This window comes from Nycticebus coucang, chromosome 11 (genome assembly GCF_027406575.1).
Source record: "Nycticebus coucang isolate mNycCou1 chromosome 11, mNycCou1.pri, whole genome shotgun sequence".
In the NCBI taxonomy this organism is placed as follows: domain Eukaryota; kingdom Metazoa; phylum Chordata; class Mammalia; order Primates; family Lorisidae; genus Nycticebus; species Nycticebus coucang.
The window spans coordinates 119,771,062-119,787,980 of NC_069790.1; the positions used below are offsets into that span (position 1 = coordinate 119,771,062).

Here is a 16,919-nt window from a genome sequence, read left to right on the forward strand (position 1 = left end):
CCAGCCCCGGCCAAACTGCAACCAAAAAATAGCCGGGGGTTGTGGCAGGCGCCTGTAGTCCCAGCTGCTCGGGAGGCTGAGGCAAGAGAATCGCGTAAGCCCAAGAGTTAAGAGGTTGCTGTGAGCCGTGTGACGCCACGGCACTCTACCCGAGGGCGGTACAGTGAGACTCTGTCTCTACAAAAAAAAAAATAAAAATAAAGTCACACAGGTCAAGGTCAAGGAGGCTAGGACCCAAGCCTCCTGACCCAGTTCACTTTTTTTCCATTACCCCAAGAGAGGTGGAAAGTGGGGCACACCAGGCACCAGGAGGGGTACTACTGGGAGATGACTAGGGAATGAGGACAAGGAAGACCAGGTGACTGGTCAGTTGGCATGGTGGTGCCCACAGGCCAGAGTGTTGCCCCAAGGCCCTTCCCACCGGTGCAGTGCGGCCCCAGCGAGGTGCCTTGCAAGATGCTGGGCTGCGTGGAGCAAGTGCAGCTGTGTGACGGCAGGGAGGACTGCCTTGATGGCTCTGATGAGAGGCACTGCGGTGAGCTCCAGAGAGTCTGCTTGTCCTACGGCAGTGGTAGGGTGGCCAGACGTGTGGGGAAGTCCTGGCTCCCATTTCAAGGTCATATGAGAAGGACCTGAGAGAGGCTTGGGCAGCAGGGATTGGAGAGAAAGTGAATGGTTAAAAACACCAGGAATGTGTGTGTTTTGGGAGATGATGAAGAGGGGGGATAGGATTTGTTTGGGGTCTCAGCTGTTTTATGAGACCTGTCTGACCCTTGAGGAGACTCATCTACCCATATTTCCAGCCATCCACCCACCCACTCATCCATCCATTCATTTGTTTACCTACCCACCCATCTGTCCATCCACTCACCCACCCACCCACCCATCTATCTATCCACCCATCCATCCATGCATCCATCCATCCATCCATCCATCCACCCATCTATCCATCCACACATCCATCCATTCAGCCACCTCCTTAACCCATCTATCCAATCATCCATCATCTACCCATCTCTCTACCCATCCACCCACCCATTTATCTACCACCCATCTATCCCTTCATCCACCTACTCATCCATCCATCCACTCACCTATTCATCCACTCACCCACCCATCTTATCTATCCACACACCCTCCCATCCATCCACCCATCTATCCATCTACTCACCCACCCATCTTATCTATCCACCCATCCATCCATCCATCCATCCACCCATCCATCTATTCATCCATCTATCCATCCATCAAAAGTAGATCACAATGATCAAAGCCTAGTCTTCCAACCAAGAGAAGAGAAATCAAGTGTTAGCCAGTTGCAGGAAGGGGTACCCAAGGAGTATGCTTTCAGGAACAGGGTATCCAACGGAATTACGGCCCTTCTAGATGCCTTGACCTTTCTCTGGACACTCCAAGAGGCTTTAAGAAGTAGAGAGACTATGTGAGAGCCTTTGAAGACCAAGAACCCTGTGCTGTCATCCCCATGTAGTAGAAGGAAGCCCTGGGCACAGGCTATAGGAGGCCCAGGGAGGAAGGGGAAGCAAGGGCCTCCAGCCAGGGCCTCCAGTCAAGCTGTGTGCTGTTGGCCTATGGCTGAAGGGTCTCAGGATATTGTCCAGCCTGGAATCACTTACGTGACTCCTCCTCCCGCCTCAGAGAGTCCAGTGCCCTTCATCATACCCACAACAGCCCTGCCCGGGCTGCCAGCCTCGAGTGCTCTCTGCTCTCCGAGCCAGCTGAGCTGCGGCAGTGGGGAGTGCCTGCCCTCTAAGCGGCGCTGTGACCTGCGTCCTGACTGCCAAGATGGCTCAGATGAGGATGGCTGTGGTATGTGCTGGGGGTAGGGGCAGCGCTGAGGGTGCCCACTCTTGTGTGAGTCCCACTGAGCCCTGGCCCGCCTGTCCCTTGCAGTGGACTGTGTGCTGGCAGCCTGGTCCAGCTGGAGCAGCTGTAGCCACAGCTGTGGCCTGGGCCTAACCTTCCAACACCGAGAGCTTCTGCGACCTCCCCTGCTGGGGGGCAGCTGCCCGCACAACCAGCTGCGCAGCCAGTCCTGCTTCATGCAGGCCTGTCCAGGTAACCCTGCAGCCCAGTCTCCTCAAGAAAGCCCCTGCCCCCAAGGGGAACTGGGGCCACCCTCCCACCCCTCTGCACCTCAGGCCCCTTCAGATGGGAAACCTGGGGTGTGTTCTCATCCAAGATCCTTACCAGGGGAAGTGCCCTGCTCTCCTTCAGGGACCCCAGTGTCCAGCCTCTGGCACTCTAGGGGGCCACTGCCTTTCTGATGTCTCAACCTCATACCCACAAAAGGCCTGTCAGGAAACCTGCTCCCTGGCCTGCCCCTCCTTTCCTGCCTCTGTCCCTTCACCCAGAATTGAAATGGAATAACGGTGACTCCTGCCTAAGGAGGCACCAAGAGGATGAAGGGAGAGGTGTATGAGGATGTTTGGAGCCACCCAGCTGTGCCACTGCCCTGGGCCCCACACTGAAGGCCTTGGTGCCCTTTTGTTCTGTGAATCTGAGGGAGTGGCCCACCATCTGCCCACCTCTGCGTAATCCACAGAGGGGCTCCCTTCACCAAGGGTTTCCTCAGCCTCACTTCTGACTCCCACCCTGGCTTTGGTGGTCTTACTTCTACTGCTGCCCCTGGAGGCACCTGCTGTAGGCTTCCTGAAGTCCCAGCTCCTCTCCCAGGCCCATAGCTTTTCTATAGGCCCCTGCCTAGCACACTCCCCCACACCCACTCCGCCCCCCACCGCCTTGCTCTCTGTAACACAGTCTGTGCCTTCTGGCTCTTCCTGGTTGACTGTGTTCTTCTCTCCCCCACAGTGGCTGGGGCGTGGACCATGTGGGAGGCCTGGGGACCCTGCAGTGTCTCCTGTGGGGGTGGCCACCAGAGTCGCCAGAGAAAATGTGTGGACCCTCCACCCAAGAACGGCGGTGCCCCTTGCCCTGGGGCCTCCCAAGAGAGGGCACCTTGTGGCTTGCAGCCCTGCACAGGTGGCAGAGGTGGGGGAAATGGGCTGGGGCCTGGATACCACAGGAGGGAGCCTGTGGGCATAGGGCTGTTGGAGCAGGTCTTGGCCTCCTGGTGCCACGCCCACTTGGTGTCTATCACCCCCAGACTGTGGGCTGGGCCTTGTGCATGTGAGTGCTGATCTGTGCCAGAAGGGGCTGGTACCCCCGTGCCCACCCTCCTGCCTGGATCCTGAGGCCAACAGTAGCTGCAGTGGGCACTGCATGGAGGGTAAGCAGAGCTGCAAGCAGCAGAGCATAGGCCCCGCCCTAGGCCACCAACCCCCACCCTCTAGCCACACTCCCTGCTGCCTGACCGCCTTGGAACCGAGTGCCCTCTCTCCTCCCCCAGGGTGCCGCTGTCCCCCAGGGCTCCTTCTCCATGATTCTCGCTGCCTGCCCCTCTCTGAGTGCCCCTGCCTTGTGGGTGAAGAGCTGAAGCAGCCAGGGGTGTCCTTCCTCCTGAACAACTGCAGCAGATGGTGAGGGATGGCTGCACCAGGGGAGGGCACTGTGCCTGGGGACCCCAGTCCTGATGGGCTTCTCACTGCTTCCTCCCCTGCAGCATGTGTGAGAAGGGGGTGCTGCTGTGCCAGCCAGGAGGCTGCCCCCTGCCCTGTGGCTGGTCAGCCTGGTCCTCTTGGGCTCCTTGTGACCACTCCTGTGGCTCTGGAGTGAGAGCCAGGTTCAGGTGTGCGAGGCAGAAGGAAGTGGGAACAGGGTGGAGAGGGAGAGGCTCAGGGTCAGGCCAGCCCCAGGGGGAAGGGAGTGGAGGGACAGGGGACAAAGTGGGCAGAGTGAAGGACAGGGGAAGAGGAGCAGGTGCCCAGGGCTGCTCTTTCCCCAGGTCTCCCTCCAACCCTCCAGCAGCTTCCGGGGGTGCCCCATGTGAAGGCGACAGGCAAGAACTGCAGGCCTGCCACAGGGAGTGTGGGACAGGTACAGCCAGGAGCTTCCTTCCTGTTCCCAACTCTGTGTCTGAGAGGAAGCCCTGAAACTGGCCCTGGTGGGTGGGGCTTTGAATACGGATGGAAGGCTCCCTGTGCAACTGGCCTGTCCTGTTCTCCCCCTCCCAGAAGTGCTGGGCTGGACGCCCTGGACATCTTGGTCCTCCTGCTCCCAGAGCTGCCTTGCCCCTGGTGGGGGCCCAGGCTGGCGCAGTCGCTACAGGCTCTGCCCCAGCCCCAGGGACACATCCTGTCCAGGAGAGGCCACCCAGGAGGAGCCCTGCAGCCCCTCTGTGTGCCCAGGTATGTTCCAGGCATGGGGTGGGATGAGGGGTAAAGAAAGATGACCCCTTCTGCTCATCTGGAAGCCAGGGTGGGAGCACACCTGGTTGTTGTCCTGGAACCTCTTCCCACCCCTGCTATCCCCCACCCCACCCAGAACACCAGCACACAACTAACAGAGTGGGCTGCCTAATGCAGTCCTTGGGACACCCAAGAAGGGTGGACTTTGGTTGGGGCTGAGAGCTGCAGTTAAGACCCTGCAGCCACTCAGCTCCATCCCTCCCACATCCCCTCCTGGGCCTTTGCCTATGTCTGTGACCATGGACTCCACTCTTCCTGACAGAGCCCAGCATCTGGGGCCTGTGGACTGCCTGGTCCACCTGCTCTGCTCCCTGTGACGGGGGCATCCAGACCCGTGGACGCATTTGCTCTGGCCCAGCTCCCGGGAATTCCACCTGCCAGGGCCCCCACAGTCAGACCAGGGACTGCAATGCACAGCCTTGCACAGGTACCAGGTTCCCACCTCATTCTCCAGCTCCTCTCGGGGATTTTAGCCTTTTCCCCACTCTCACCTTCACATGTCACTGCCCTCTGACTCTAGGACAGGTGACACCTTGAGCTGAGAGAGACTAGAGGATTCCTTGTGTCTTCTCTGACCCTTGCCCTCTCCCACCCTTTGGGAACCAGGCTTGGGTTCTTAGCTCTTCATCTTTGTGGGGGCAAGCCTCCTTCCTGGGAGAACAGGCTCCTCCAAGGGCATCAAGCTGGCCTTCCCTTGGACAGAACCCACTCACAGCCAAAACAGGGGTAGCAGGAGCCCCAGACCCTTATCATTTGGCCCTCCCTTATCCCAGGTGACTGGTTCTGTTCTCAAGGATATTTACATTAAAGTGGAGCAAAGTCATGATCCTTTACTGGTGACATTCCAGATACTGGAACAAGCACGGGAAGGATGGCAGGCAGGAGGGGGCTTCCTCAGGCTTGGTCCTGCCTAACAGGCTGCCTCCCAGTCACCTGCATGTGTGTTCCCTTCCACCCCTCAATCCCCCTTCCCTTCCCTCCCCACCTACCCCTGTTGAGACCTGCTGTGTCTGTCTTCTCCTCCAGCCCAGTGCCCAGGGAACATGATGTTCCGCTCAGCGGAGCAGTGTCACCAGGAGGGGGGTCCGTGCCCGCGGCTATGCCTGGCGCAGGGCCCTGGGGTAGAGTGCACAGGCTCCTGCACCCCCAGCTGCACCTGCCCCCCTGGCCTCTTCCTGTACAATGCCAGCTGCCTGCCCCTCAGCCAGTGCCCCTGCCAGCTGCACGGGCAGATCTATGCACCAGGAGCAGTGGGTCTCGTGGATGCCTGTAACAACTGGTAGGACATAGCCTGGGGCTGGGGGCAGGGAGGGGCTGGTGGCTCCTGAGGTGGGCAGGCACGGGCTTACTGTCACACACACAACCTGGCAGGGTGGGGGTGTCCTGCCTCCATTCCCCAACCCGATCATCCACTGGTGCCAGGCACAGGTCCTGGAAACACTAAAGCCACTGAGGTCCTGCCCAGCCTGTGCAGGTGTCCATGAGGGATGGGGGGTCATACCCTTTTGACTTATGGGAAGATTGGGCCTTAGATTAATGTAGCGATTTTTGGTGGAACTAGAGACTGGAAAGGGGCTTCTCGTCCCTCCTCCCAGTTTCCTGTGTTCTTCTCTCCTGAATATAAATAACTCCTTTCTTGGGATCCACCTGATTTCTGCTCATGTGCCCAATACTCAAAGCAGACACCACCATCTGCCAGCACAGGGCGGTTAACCCACCCTCTCTTTTCTTTTTCTTTTTAAATTTCATTTTCTTCTTCCTTTTTCTTTCCCTCAGTTCCCTCCTTCATTTTTCTCCCTCTCACCTCCTTTCCTTTCTTGATTTTTATTCCTTACATTCTTTTTGTGGAGCCTCCAGTATTTAACAAATAAGTTTTAAAACATGTATTGAAAACTAAAAATAAAGTACCCAGTTTTTCCTCCTAGGAAAGCTCTAGCTCTTTCTAATTCCCTCCTACCTGGCCCTGCCACTCCAGGTCATTTCTAAACAGTGTTTAGTAAGTACAAATGGAATAAAAAGCATAAAAAAGGTGACTGCTGATGAAGCCAGGGGACAAAGGGGAATCACAGTGCCTGGGGCATCTCAGCTGATGGTGGTGTGGGGTCCCTGGGTGAGGATCCTGGTCCCATCATGAACTTCGCGTGGGACATGGGCAACTCCACATGGCTTCAGTCTGCAGAATTTAGCCTCCACGTTGGGGCCCTGGCGCTCAGCACCCCCAAAGGCAGCTGGCTTTCTCTTTTACTTGGTGGGCTTGCCCTGGGGCAGACACACAATGCTCAAGGGCAGGGGCTGACTGTGGCCATGGGGCCGGGCTTCACTGGCCCCTCTCTCTGCAGCACCTGTACCTCTGGTGAGATGGTGTGCACCTTGGAGCTCTGCCCAGGTACCTCCATGTTTGGGGTCCCAGCCAGGCAGTGGTGGGTCCTCAGGGACCACTAGGGATTTGGGCCCCTCCAGAGATAAACTTCTGGGAGTGCTGGTGTTCAGGGAAGTGAGGTTGCAGGATGCCATGGCCATGTTTCACCCATATTGCCCTCCCCCACCCCACACCCTGGCAGTGGCTTGTGGCTGGAGTCCCTGGACCCCATGGAGTCTCTGCAGCCGCAGCTGCAATGTGGGCATTCGGCGGCGCTTCCGGGCAGGCACTGCACCCCCAGCTGCCTTTGGGGGTGCTGAGTGCCAGGGCCCCAAAATGGAGGCTGAATTCTGCAGCTTACGGCCATGTCGAGGTGAGAGCTGAGATGAGGTCCTGAGGCCTCCTTGAAGAACCTTCTAGAAAGAAGTCAAAATATTCCCATCACCCCACACACAGCAGGACAAGAAGAGGGTAGTAGCCCTGAGAAGTACAAGAGACTTGTATGCTCAGTTTGGCGCCCAGAGACCCCCTTGAGAGTCCATTCCCTATGGAGACCCTCTCTAGAGTAGCCCCAGATCCTCCCCAGAGGCCAGCCCAGCTCTGGGCTCAACCCCACAGCCTACCCAGGTGTGAAGTCTCCTAAGGTGGGACGTGACACTGCCGGCGAAGTGGACAGAGGAGGTGCCCTAGGGTGCCTGGGTGGGAGGAAGAGCAGGTATGCTGGGTGTGGGAGACAGGCCCTGCATTGATCAGGTGCCACCCCCCAGGTCCTGGTGGGGAGTGGGGCCCTTGGTCTCCGTGTTCTGTGCCCTGCGGTGGCGGCTACAGGAACCGCACCCGAGGCAGTGGCCTGTACAGCCCTATGGAGTTCTCCACCTGTGGCCTGCAGCCCTGTGCAGGTAAGGGCTTCTCGTTCTCATCCCCATGAACTCAGAGCACTACCACCACCTCCCTGCCACCCCAGCACAGCCCTGTCCCTCAGCCCTCCTTCAGCCCTGACAACAGCCCCTCCTGGGCCCAGAGCTGATGCCTCTCCCAAGTTGGGAGCTTAGAGGAAAGCTGAGTGGGCTGTCAATTTCTGTGTTTCTAGGGCCAGTGCCTGGCATGTGTCCCAAGGGTAAGCAGTGGCTGGACTGTGCCCAGGGCCCTGCCTCCTGTGCAGAGCTCAGCACCCCAAGAGGGACTAACCAGACCTGCCACTCCGGCTGCTACTGCCCACCTGGGATGCTCCTGTTGGTGTGTCCCCCTGCCTGGCCATAGCTGGGACCTCCTTGGGACCTGGAGACTTAGGGTGGTAGGGAAGGGATAAGCAGGACGTGAGCAGAGGCAGAGCCAAGGGTATGGGATCCGGCAGAGTTGAGGAAAGGGCACTGCATTCAGGGGTCATGGCTTAGCTCCAGCGGGAAGAGCAGGTGACCCTGGGCAACCTCATCCATCTCTCCCTGGACCTCTGCTTTCTTGTTTGTAAAGTGGTGATTGGTCTAACAGTGGTTCTCAACCTGTGGGTCGTGACCCCTTTGTAACAATGAAAATACATGGCGGCATTAGGAAGGTTGAGAACCACTGGTCTAGAAGGTCCTATGAGTCATCCCTGCTCAAGGGCTCTGTCCTCTGTGTTATCACCAGTTATTTACTGAGTACCTATGTATGTTCACTTTGGGGCTGGGCTACATGGTGGGGAAAAGCAACCTCCCCTCAAGAAGTGCCCAGTCTGGGAACCAGACCCAGAGCCCAAGACGAGGACAGAGGCAGTAAGTGAACTCTGCACATGTGGAGCGGGTTGGGCAAATGTGGTCCTGACTTGACTGTCAGAGACTGGAGTATGTGGAGGTGACTGGGACATGCCAGCTGCATGGTAGAGTCTGAACCATGGATAACAGTGCCACTGTGTAGCCATGGGGCATGGTTAAGGGATAGGTTCCAGTCAGATCTGAGTCTAACTCAGGCTCTTCCTACCCTGTTTCCCCAAAAATAAGACATCCTCTGAAAATAAGACCTACTCACAGGAAAGATAAGATGTCCCCTGAAAATAAGACCTAGTGCATCTTTGGGAGCACACCTTAATATAAGACACTGTCTTATTTTTGGGGAAGCAGGGTAGTAGTAGCTCCATGAGCTTTGACCAGTGTTTTCCTGCCTCAGTTTCTATTTTATGGTAAAATAATTGGGGTAAAATTATACCTAGTCACAGGAATCAGGTTCCCCAGGGACTGCCTACAAACCTCAGTGTCTTTAACTTTGAATCATGTGCTACTAGACAGTGGTTTCTTTCAAATTTGAATAACTTCTGTCCAAACTTACAGGGCACATCATCTTCCTCTGTTGTTATTCCTCTGTTGATGAAAATGTGGGCTTTGGCTTGGCTTCCGTAGCTCAGTGGTTAAAGGTGCTGGCCACATACACCTGGGGTGGCAGGTTCAAACCCGGCCCAGGCATGCTAAACAACAATGGCAACTGAAACAAACAAAAAAAAAAATAGCCATGCGTTGTGCCTGCTGTAGTCCCAGCTATTTGGGAGGCTGAGGCAAGAGAATCACTTAAGCCCAAGCGTTAGAAGTTGCTGTGAGCTGTGATACCTCAGCATGCTACCGAGGGCAACATAGTGAGACTCTGTCTCCAAAAAGAAAAAAGAAAAAAAGAAATGTGGGCTTTTTTTTTTTTTTTTTTTTTTTTTTTGGTGGTTTTTGGCCGGGGCTGGGTTTGAACCTGCCACCTCTGGCATATGGGACCGGCGCCCTACTCCTTGAGCCACAGGTGCTGCCCAAATGTGGGCTTTTTCTACTGTTGCTGTACACACTGAATTGCACATTTCACATGTTCATAGCGGATTTCACAGGCCATTGACAGTTTAGTCTCATGTCCTTCAATTAAAGATGGTCTTTTTCTCCCAGAAATTGGAGGGTCCACATCCCCACAGCCCCAAGGCCTGTGTTTCCCTGCCAGATGGGGAGGAGGAGGCAGTGTGTTTGTAGTAGGAGAGTGGGTGGCATTTGATGAGAGTCCTAGTTGAGGAATTAGGTGCTGGCTCTGACTGGGGAGGGAGCAGGCCAGGCCCACTTGGGAGCCAGAAGATGATAAGAGAGTTTTAATTCCAGAACAACATGTGCGTGCCAACCCAGGACTGCCCCTGCTCCCACAGCGGGCGCCTCCATGCCCCGGGCAGTGTTGTGCGAAGGCCATGTGAGAACTGGTGAGACACAGCCCCACCCCGCTGTGGTCCTGGGCCCTCTGAGGACCCTGGAGGCTTCTCCAGCCCAGAGGCTGCACCTGCCTGCCCCTCTCCCAGCCCCACCTGTGTACCCTCTGTGGCTTCTCACTCTTTCCTTTGGCTGCTGCAACAAAGCATTGTTGCGGAGTTGGGGGGGGGGGGCCTTGAACAGGCCTGAGGGTCCCACTGGCAGGGCTGGCTCCTTGCAGGCAGTGAGGGAGAATCCACCCAGGCCTCTCTCTTCTGGTAGTTTGCCCACAATCTTTGGCTGTCCTTGGTTAGTACTAGGCCATCGTCTCCGTCTCTCCTTGTCATCTCCCCTCTGTGTAGCCTGCTGTACACATTTCCTCTTCCAAGGACATGAGTTAGTCTGCATTAGGGCCCACCCTAGTAAGCTTGATTTAACTCCATCTATAAAGAGCCAATATCCAAATACACACAGGTGCCGGGCCAGGTATTGAACATATGGATCTGGGGGAGCACAGTGCAACCCCCAAGACCCCCTAACCCCAATGCCCCCTCAGCTCCTGCATCTCTGGGCTCATCACCAACTGCAGCTCCTGGCCGTGTGAGGAGGGTAAGAGGGTCCCCTCTTCTGACTTGCACCAAGCTCCTCATAGCGGCAGGGCCTCAGGCTGGGGGAGGATGGCCATAGGCAGGCAGGAGGTGTGTCCCTCTCCAGTGTGGACTTGCTCCCTGCACCCCCTCCCTGTGCACCCCTCACAGGTCAGCCCACGTGGTCACCCTGGACCCCCTGGAGCGAGTGCTCTGCCTCCTGTAGCCCTGCCCGACGCCATCGGCACCGCTTCTGCACCAGGGCCCCCAGCACAGCACCATTCAGGATCACTCTGCTGCCCCCTACAGCTACACCGGGGTCTCCCTGCCCAGGCCCTGAGGCTGAGGAGGAGCTATGCCTCCTGCCCGGGTGTGACCGTGAGTGCCTGCTGGTAGTCCCTCCCCTGAAGCCCCAGGTGGCACCCATTGTCCAACCATAACCTGTGCATGCCACCGTGTTGCACCAGTGTTGCAGGCCTGACCAGCCCCTCCTCACTCCTTCTTCTCCTGTTCCTGCAGGAGCTGGGGGCTGGGGGCCTTGGGGACCCTGGTCTCCCTGCAGTCGGAGCTGTGGGGGAGGCCTGAGAAGCCGCACTCGAATCTGTGACCAGCCCCCACCCCAGGGGCTGGGGGATTATTGTGAGGGGCCTCGGGTCCAGGGGGAAGCTTGCCAGGCTTTGCCGTGTCCAGGTACTGCCATGGATGGGGGTGGGGGCCAGGTGCAGAGCAGGAGAAGCTGGAGGGAGCAGCGCAGGGAGCCAGCGTGGGTGGGCATCCACACAGCTCTCAGCCCACCATGTTTCCCCAGTGACCAACTGCACTGCTATCGAAGGAGCTGAGTACAGCCCCTGTGGCCCTCCCTGTCCTCGCTCCTGTGATGACCTAGTGGTGAGTCCCACCTGACCTCTGACCTGAGACTCACTTTGTGGGAGAGCAGGATGCAGGATGTGGTTTTGGACTCAGGTCTCTTTTGCCTGGCACTGAAGGGGACACCTGAGGGTCCTGGGCTATAGTTCACAGTCAGCACACAGCAGGCTGACCCCCTAGGCCCAGAGAGATGAGGCACATACAGACAGGGGTGGTCGCCACAGACTTGTCCTGGGGTTTAGGGAGACAGAGCTCATCAAAGAACAGACCAGTGATTAGAGCTATGAGAAATACAGGGGTGCTTTGAGGTCCTGGGAGCTGTCAGTGGGAGGTCCGAGAAAGGCCTCCAGGCCCAGAAGGAAGAGCAAGAGGAGGAGTGGCCTGGCTCCCAGCCACTGCAAGGGCCCCCAGCTCCTTCCCAAACTGCCTCCCTCGCCCAGCCAGCTCTCAGGGTCCCCTGAGATCCAGGGAGGTCTGGGACATGCCTCGGTTTGCAGGTCATTGGTCTGGGTCATCCACAATGAACTCCTGACCCTGAGAGTTGGGGCTTAAAATTTAAGGAACACCCGGTTCCAGATTCACTCCCCAGGGGAGCTGGAGGGATGCTCCCCGGAAACTTGAAAGGGAACTCAGAGGCTGGCTCATCCCTTCCTGCCCTCCTTAAAACCCCAAGGCATGTGCTTCATAAAGCACAGAGCTTCTGGACTGAAGTGTCTCTCTTCTCTCCCTCTGGACCTCTGTTCCTCCCACTCCAGCCTCCTCTTTAGGTCACCTCCCTTCAGAGTGGTCTGTGATCTCCCAGACACCCTGCCCTACCCACAAGCCCCTATTCCTGCTGATTGGAGCCCTCTCTTGCTGTTTCCACAGCACTGCGTGTGGCGCTGCCAGCCCGGCTGCTACTGCCCTCCAGGCCAGGTGCTGAGTGCCAATGGGGCCATCTGTGTGCATCCGGGTCACTGCAGCTGCCTGGACCTGCTGACTGGGCAGAGGCATCATCCAGGTGCCCAGCTGGCCCGGCCCGATGGCTGTAACTACTGGTGAGGGGGAACTGTACATGGCAGGAGGCAGGGATGCCAGCTGACAGTCACACTACCCCCCAACAGTCCCCGAGAGGATGCAGGGCAGGCACCACGACCCATCTGATAGGTGGGGAGACCAGGTGGTCAGCTCAGCATGTCTGCTGGGGGTGGGGGCTGGAGGCAACAGGCATGGCATTGGCACCTGCTGTCTGGCCATGCACGGTACCTGCAGTCCCTCTTCAGTAGAACACACTAGCCGGTGACATTTGAGAATACCACCTCAGTGGGACAGGAAGCAGGCTCTGGGGGGCAAGAGTGCGGGGAGTGAGGAGCATAGACACTAAACCTTGAGGAACTAGGGAGTGTAGGGGTGAAAGGAAGGCAGAGACAGCCAGGAAGGTGGATGGAGGGATGGGGCAGGGCCAGACCCAGCTGCTGCCTCTTCCTCTCTCCCCATCTGCTTCTCCGACCAGCACCTGCCAGGAGGGGAGGCTGAATTGCACAGACCTGCCCTGCCCAGGTATGTGCCCCGCCTGGAGGGAAGAAAGGAGAGGTGGTCCCACCACACAGGGGGCATGGCCCTAGGGGAGGGATGGCTGTACCCAGTGCCTACCATTCTCCTCACAGTGCCTGGCAGCTGGTGCCCATGGTTGGAGTGGACGGTGTGCTCCCAGCCCTGCGGGGGCCAGACAAAGACCCGATCCAGGGCCTGTGCCTGCCCTGCTCCTCGGCACGGAGGCACCCAGTGCCCCGGGGAAACAGGGGAGGCAGGGGCCCAGCATCAGAGGGAGGCCTGCCCCAGCCCCAGCACCTGCCCAGGTGTGCCATCCCCTGAAAGCCTGTGACCCCCTGAATGCCTCAAACCGCCGCTCCAACCCCAATAACCTGGGGCCTCTGGGCTTCCTAAGGCAGATGAGTCTCTCTTCCTGGCACAGTGAACGGAGCCTGGAGCCCCTGGGGACCATGGTCTCCCTGTGATGCGTGCCTGGGACAGTCACATCGCAGCCGGGAATGCAGCCAACCCCCCACCCCTGAGGGAGGGAGGCCCTGCCCTGGGGGCCACACCCAGAGTCGCCCTTGTCAGGACAATTCCACACGGTGTGCAGGTGAGAGCCTTGGAGAGGTCTGGGAGATGCCAACTCTGACCTCTGACCCCCCATACACCCTCATGTCACTCCCTTCAAAGGACAGTGCTCAGGTCACTACCCGTGGAACTGGGCAAGGTGGCAGGTCTGGGTAGGGAGGGCTGAGGTAAGAGGGCTGGTCACCTGAATGCCAGGAATCCCTCAGGATGGCCCCTGTAGCACCCACCCTCTCTGTTTCTTTCCTACACAGACTGCGGGGGTGGCCAGCGCTTACTCCCCTGTGGGCAGCCCTGCCCCCGCTCCTGCCAGGATCTGTCCCCAGGGAGTATGTGCCAGCCAGACCCAAACAGCTGCCAGCCCAGCTGTGGGTGTCCCCCGGGCCAGCTCTCCCAGGATGGGCTCTGTGTGCCCCCAGCCCACTGCCGCTGCCAGTATCAGCCTGGAGCCAGGGGTCAGTGCCTCCCTTCCTCATCCCCCAGCCCTCATGCCCCAGCCCCCAGCCCACCACTGCACGACAGCTCACAGGGCCCAACCTGAGCTGCCAGCTGGGAATGGCGGCTATTTCTCCAGCCCTCGAGGGTTTATATGTCTTTCTGTGTGCCCCAGTGTCACCCCAAGTCCGAGGGTTGGTCAAGGTGGAAGCTTCCACCTCCCTTTCCAGGACACAGGGCACCACGGAATGAAGGCTGACAGGCAGGGGAACAGAGGGGTTGATGGGGGCTGCTGAGCCATCCAGAATCTTTACTCACCACTCTTGTGTCCCAGGGATCCCCGAGAACAAAAGCCGGTTGGTAGGGTCTGGGCTCAGCTCCTGGGAGAGCCTGGAACCAGGAGAGGTGGTAACTGGGCCGTGTGACAACTGGTAAGCTAAGAGGGGTAAGATTTTGGAGCCTTGGGGGAGTGGGCTGGGCCCTCTCTCTGAAGTCTACTTCTTTGTCCCCAGCACCTGTGTGGCAGGCATCCTGCAATGCCAGGAGGTACCCAGCTGTCCCGGCCCTGGAATGTGGGGCTCCTGGGGCCCCTGGGAGGACTGCAGCTTTTCATGTGGGGGAGGGCAGCAGTTGCGTTCCAGGCGCTGTGCCCAGCCTCCCTGCCCGGGGTCTGCCCGCCAGAGCCGTGTGTGCAACACCCAGGTCTGCAGAGGTGAGACTCAGCCAGACTGGGACCTTAACACCCTCACTAACCTTTCATGTTCACCCAACCTTGAACTTGGCTCATAGGTGCCTCTTGGGCTCTCCCTACCCACCCTTGGCAGTCAGGGATGGGGGCCTTGGGCAGGAACCAGGCACTGACAAGGGTATTATCTTAGAGGCAGGCTGCCCGGCCGGCCGCTTGTACCGTGAGTGCCAGCCTGGCGAGGGCTGCCCCTTCTCCTGCGCCCACATCACCCAGCAGGTGGACTGCTTCTCTGATGGCTGTGAGGAGGGCTGCCACTGCCCTGAGGGCACCTTCCAGCACCACCTGGCCTGTATCCAGGTCAGAACCCAGCAAGCCAGGAGCCCAGAGCCCTGCCTGCCCCTCACCTGTCAGTGTTAACTGTGGACCCTGTGGCCTTGACTGGCACCGCTCCCTCATGTGATCCCAGGCAGCACCTGGGCTCATGAGGTTGCTGGGGTCTCTGCAGGCAGAGTTAGAGCCCCTGGGGGACATGGGATGAGACCCTCCCAGGGTCCCTGGCTCCCAGGGAATGGGGACTACCTGCTGCCCGCAGGCATTGCCTGGGCCTCTGCCCTCCTCTAGCATAAGTCCTCAGACTCACATTGGCTCACAAGGACTGACACTGCCCCAAGTGTTTCCCTGTGTCCCCTCTGACTCTTCTGGCTGTGGAGGGCGTATTCCTGCCAGGCCCCAATGGCTTCCTCCACCCCACAGCTTCACCTCCCTTATCCTCCAACATGGGGATGTGGGTCTTCACTGCCTTTCTTCTCCCTGACACACCCTTGTGGGAAAGCACCCCTCACCTTTGCTCTACCTGGCCAACTCTGCCATCTCCCACTGTGGATCTGGATGACAGGCAGGTGCCAGTTCTGCTCTGCTGAGCCCGACAGGTGCACAGGGATTGCTTTCCCAATCCAGGAGTGCCCCTGTGTGCTGACGGCCTTGCTGCTGCAGGAGCTGGGAGCCGCTGGCAGCAACCCTGGGGCATGGCCCCTGTTCCCGAGAGAGGGGGGTCTGTCCCTTGGGCCTGGAGATGAGCTGGGCTCTGGCCAGACACTTCGTATAGGCTGCAGCAATTGGTAAGGGGGACAAGGGTGGCAGCTGGGCTGGGAAGGGTGAGGAAAACTTTTCATTGAGGGAGAGGACAGCATGCATGGGGGGAGCCCTGGTTGGCCTTTGCCTCGCCTTTCCTGAGCCATCCCTAGCTCCACCTCCTCACCCTTCAGGCTGAGACCCTTGCCCACACCCTTTGCCCTGTCCCTCCTGCCCAGCACCTCACCCCAACACTCTCTCCCTAGCTCCTGTGCTCATGGGACACTGTCCTGCTCTGTGGAGGACTGCTCTGAGGCCCGTAGTCGTTTTGGTCCCTGGAGTCCATGGGGCCCATGCTCTCGCTCCTGTGGTGGGCTGGGTACCCGCACCCGCAACCGCCAGTGTGTGTTCCCCACGTCCACTTACAGTGGCTGCCAAGGGCCCCACCAAGACCTCGAGTACTGCCCCAGCCCAGACTGCCCTGGTAAGGACAGCAGGAAGGTGCTGGGTAGACGTCTGACTGGCCTAGTTGGTTTCAGCCACCCTTTGTCATTTCCGGTCTGTCCATCCTTGTTGCTGTCTCTGGATCCTTCTCACCTTCTAGCTCTAGGCTTCTGTTCAGGTGCATTCAGCCAACATTTCTGGAGCTTTTGCCAAATGCACCATACTTTGTATGTGGGGGGTGGGATGAGGTCCCTGACCTTGGGATTCAGAGGCTCAGGTAACCCATTTCAGCCTCTGGTGAGTCTATAGGAAGGTGCATGTGCTGTGGGAAATCAAGGAGGAAGGGAATTCTCCTACAGCAGTGGTTCTCAACCTTCTTAATGCCGCAATGTATTTTCATTGTTAAAAAGGGATCGCGACCCACAGGTTAAGAACCACTATCCTAGAAGGACAGTCTGGGGACTAGACTAGACATTTAGTCTGAGGGGGTTTGATGGATGGAGAAAACATTGTCAAGACAGAAAAAGAAGGAATGCCAGCTAGCAGGACTGGCTTGAGTAAAGGCCTAGACCTACAAGGATGTGCTGTGCTTGGGTCTGGAGTGTCCACAGGAGCTCAAGCTGAGGGAAGGTTGGATTAGACAGTGATGAACCCAGAGTGCCAGCCACGAGCTTGGGTGTGGTCCTGAGCACTGTGGGCTGGGAAACATCTCTGAGCAGGGCTTTCTTTGATGCAGGGACTGAAGGGTCCATGGTGGAGCCAGTGACAGGTCTTCCAGGTAGCCCCAGAATCCCTGCATATCTCCCCTGGCCTCCCTTTGGGAAGAGCAAGCCCAGGGCCTCCTCCTCCACCCCTGCTTCCTGAAGA

At 58.2% G+C, this 16,919-nt stretch overlaps 1 protein-coding gene across 1 annotated transcript in view; it reads left to right on the top strand.

Annotated features, from left to right (window-relative positions):
* Positions 1-16,919, top strand: part of LOC128560184 (SCO-spondin-like) — a 51,142-nt gene that overhangs the window by 22,380 nt on the left and 11,843 nt on the right. The window contains exons 47-77 of the mRNA XM_053553747.1: positions 392-535; positions 1,657-1,827; positions 1,912-2,076; positions 2,830-3,009; positions 3,125-3,247; positions 3,368-3,497; positions 3,581-3,706; positions 3,863-3,954; positions 4,092-4,265; positions 4,588-4,752; positions 5,352-5,604; positions 6,665-6,711; positions 6,887-7,057; positions 7,452-7,583; positions 7,775-7,920; positions 9,780-9,874; positions 10,417-10,469; positions 10,619-10,825; positions 10,967-11,137; positions 11,256-11,335; positions 12,182-12,351; positions 12,807-12,853; positions 12,961-13,152; positions 13,269-13,439; positions 13,669-13,869; positions 14,184-14,280; positions 14,362-14,561; positions 14,728-14,894; positions 15,495-15,655; positions 15,875-16,092; positions 16,789-16,830. Of these exons, the coding sequence (XP_053409722.1) occupies positions 392-535; positions 1,657-1,827; positions 1,912-2,076; positions 2,830-3,009; positions 3,125-3,247; positions 3,368-3,497; positions 3,581-3,706; positions 3,863-3,954; positions 4,092-4,265; positions 4,588-4,752; positions 5,352-5,604; positions 6,665-6,711; positions 6,887-7,057; positions 7,452-7,583; positions 7,775-7,920; positions 9,780-9,874; positions 10,417-10,469; positions 10,619-10,825; positions 10,967-11,137; positions 11,256-11,335; positions 12,182-12,351; positions 12,807-12,853; positions 12,961-13,152; positions 13,269-13,439; positions 13,669-13,869; positions 14,184-14,280; positions 14,362-14,561; positions 14,728-14,894; positions 15,495-15,655; positions 15,875-16,092; positions 16,789-16,830 (4,491 nt within the window). The remainder of the gene's footprint in view (positions 1-391; positions 536-1,656; positions 1,828-1,911; positions 2,077-2,829; positions 3,010-3,124; positions 3,248-3,367; positions 3,498-3,580; positions 3,707-3,862; positions 3,955-4,091; positions 4,266-4,587; positions 4,753-5,351; positions 5,605-6,664; positions 6,712-6,886; positions 7,058-7,451; positions 7,584-7,774; positions 7,921-9,779; positions 9,875-10,416; positions 10,470-10,618; positions 10,826-10,966; positions 11,138-11,255; positions 11,336-12,181; positions 12,352-12,806; positions 12,854-12,960; positions 13,153-13,268; positions 13,440-13,668; positions 13,870-14,183; positions 14,281-14,361; positions 14,562-14,727; positions 14,895-15,494; positions 15,656-15,874; positions 16,093-16,788; positions 16,831-16,919) is intronic.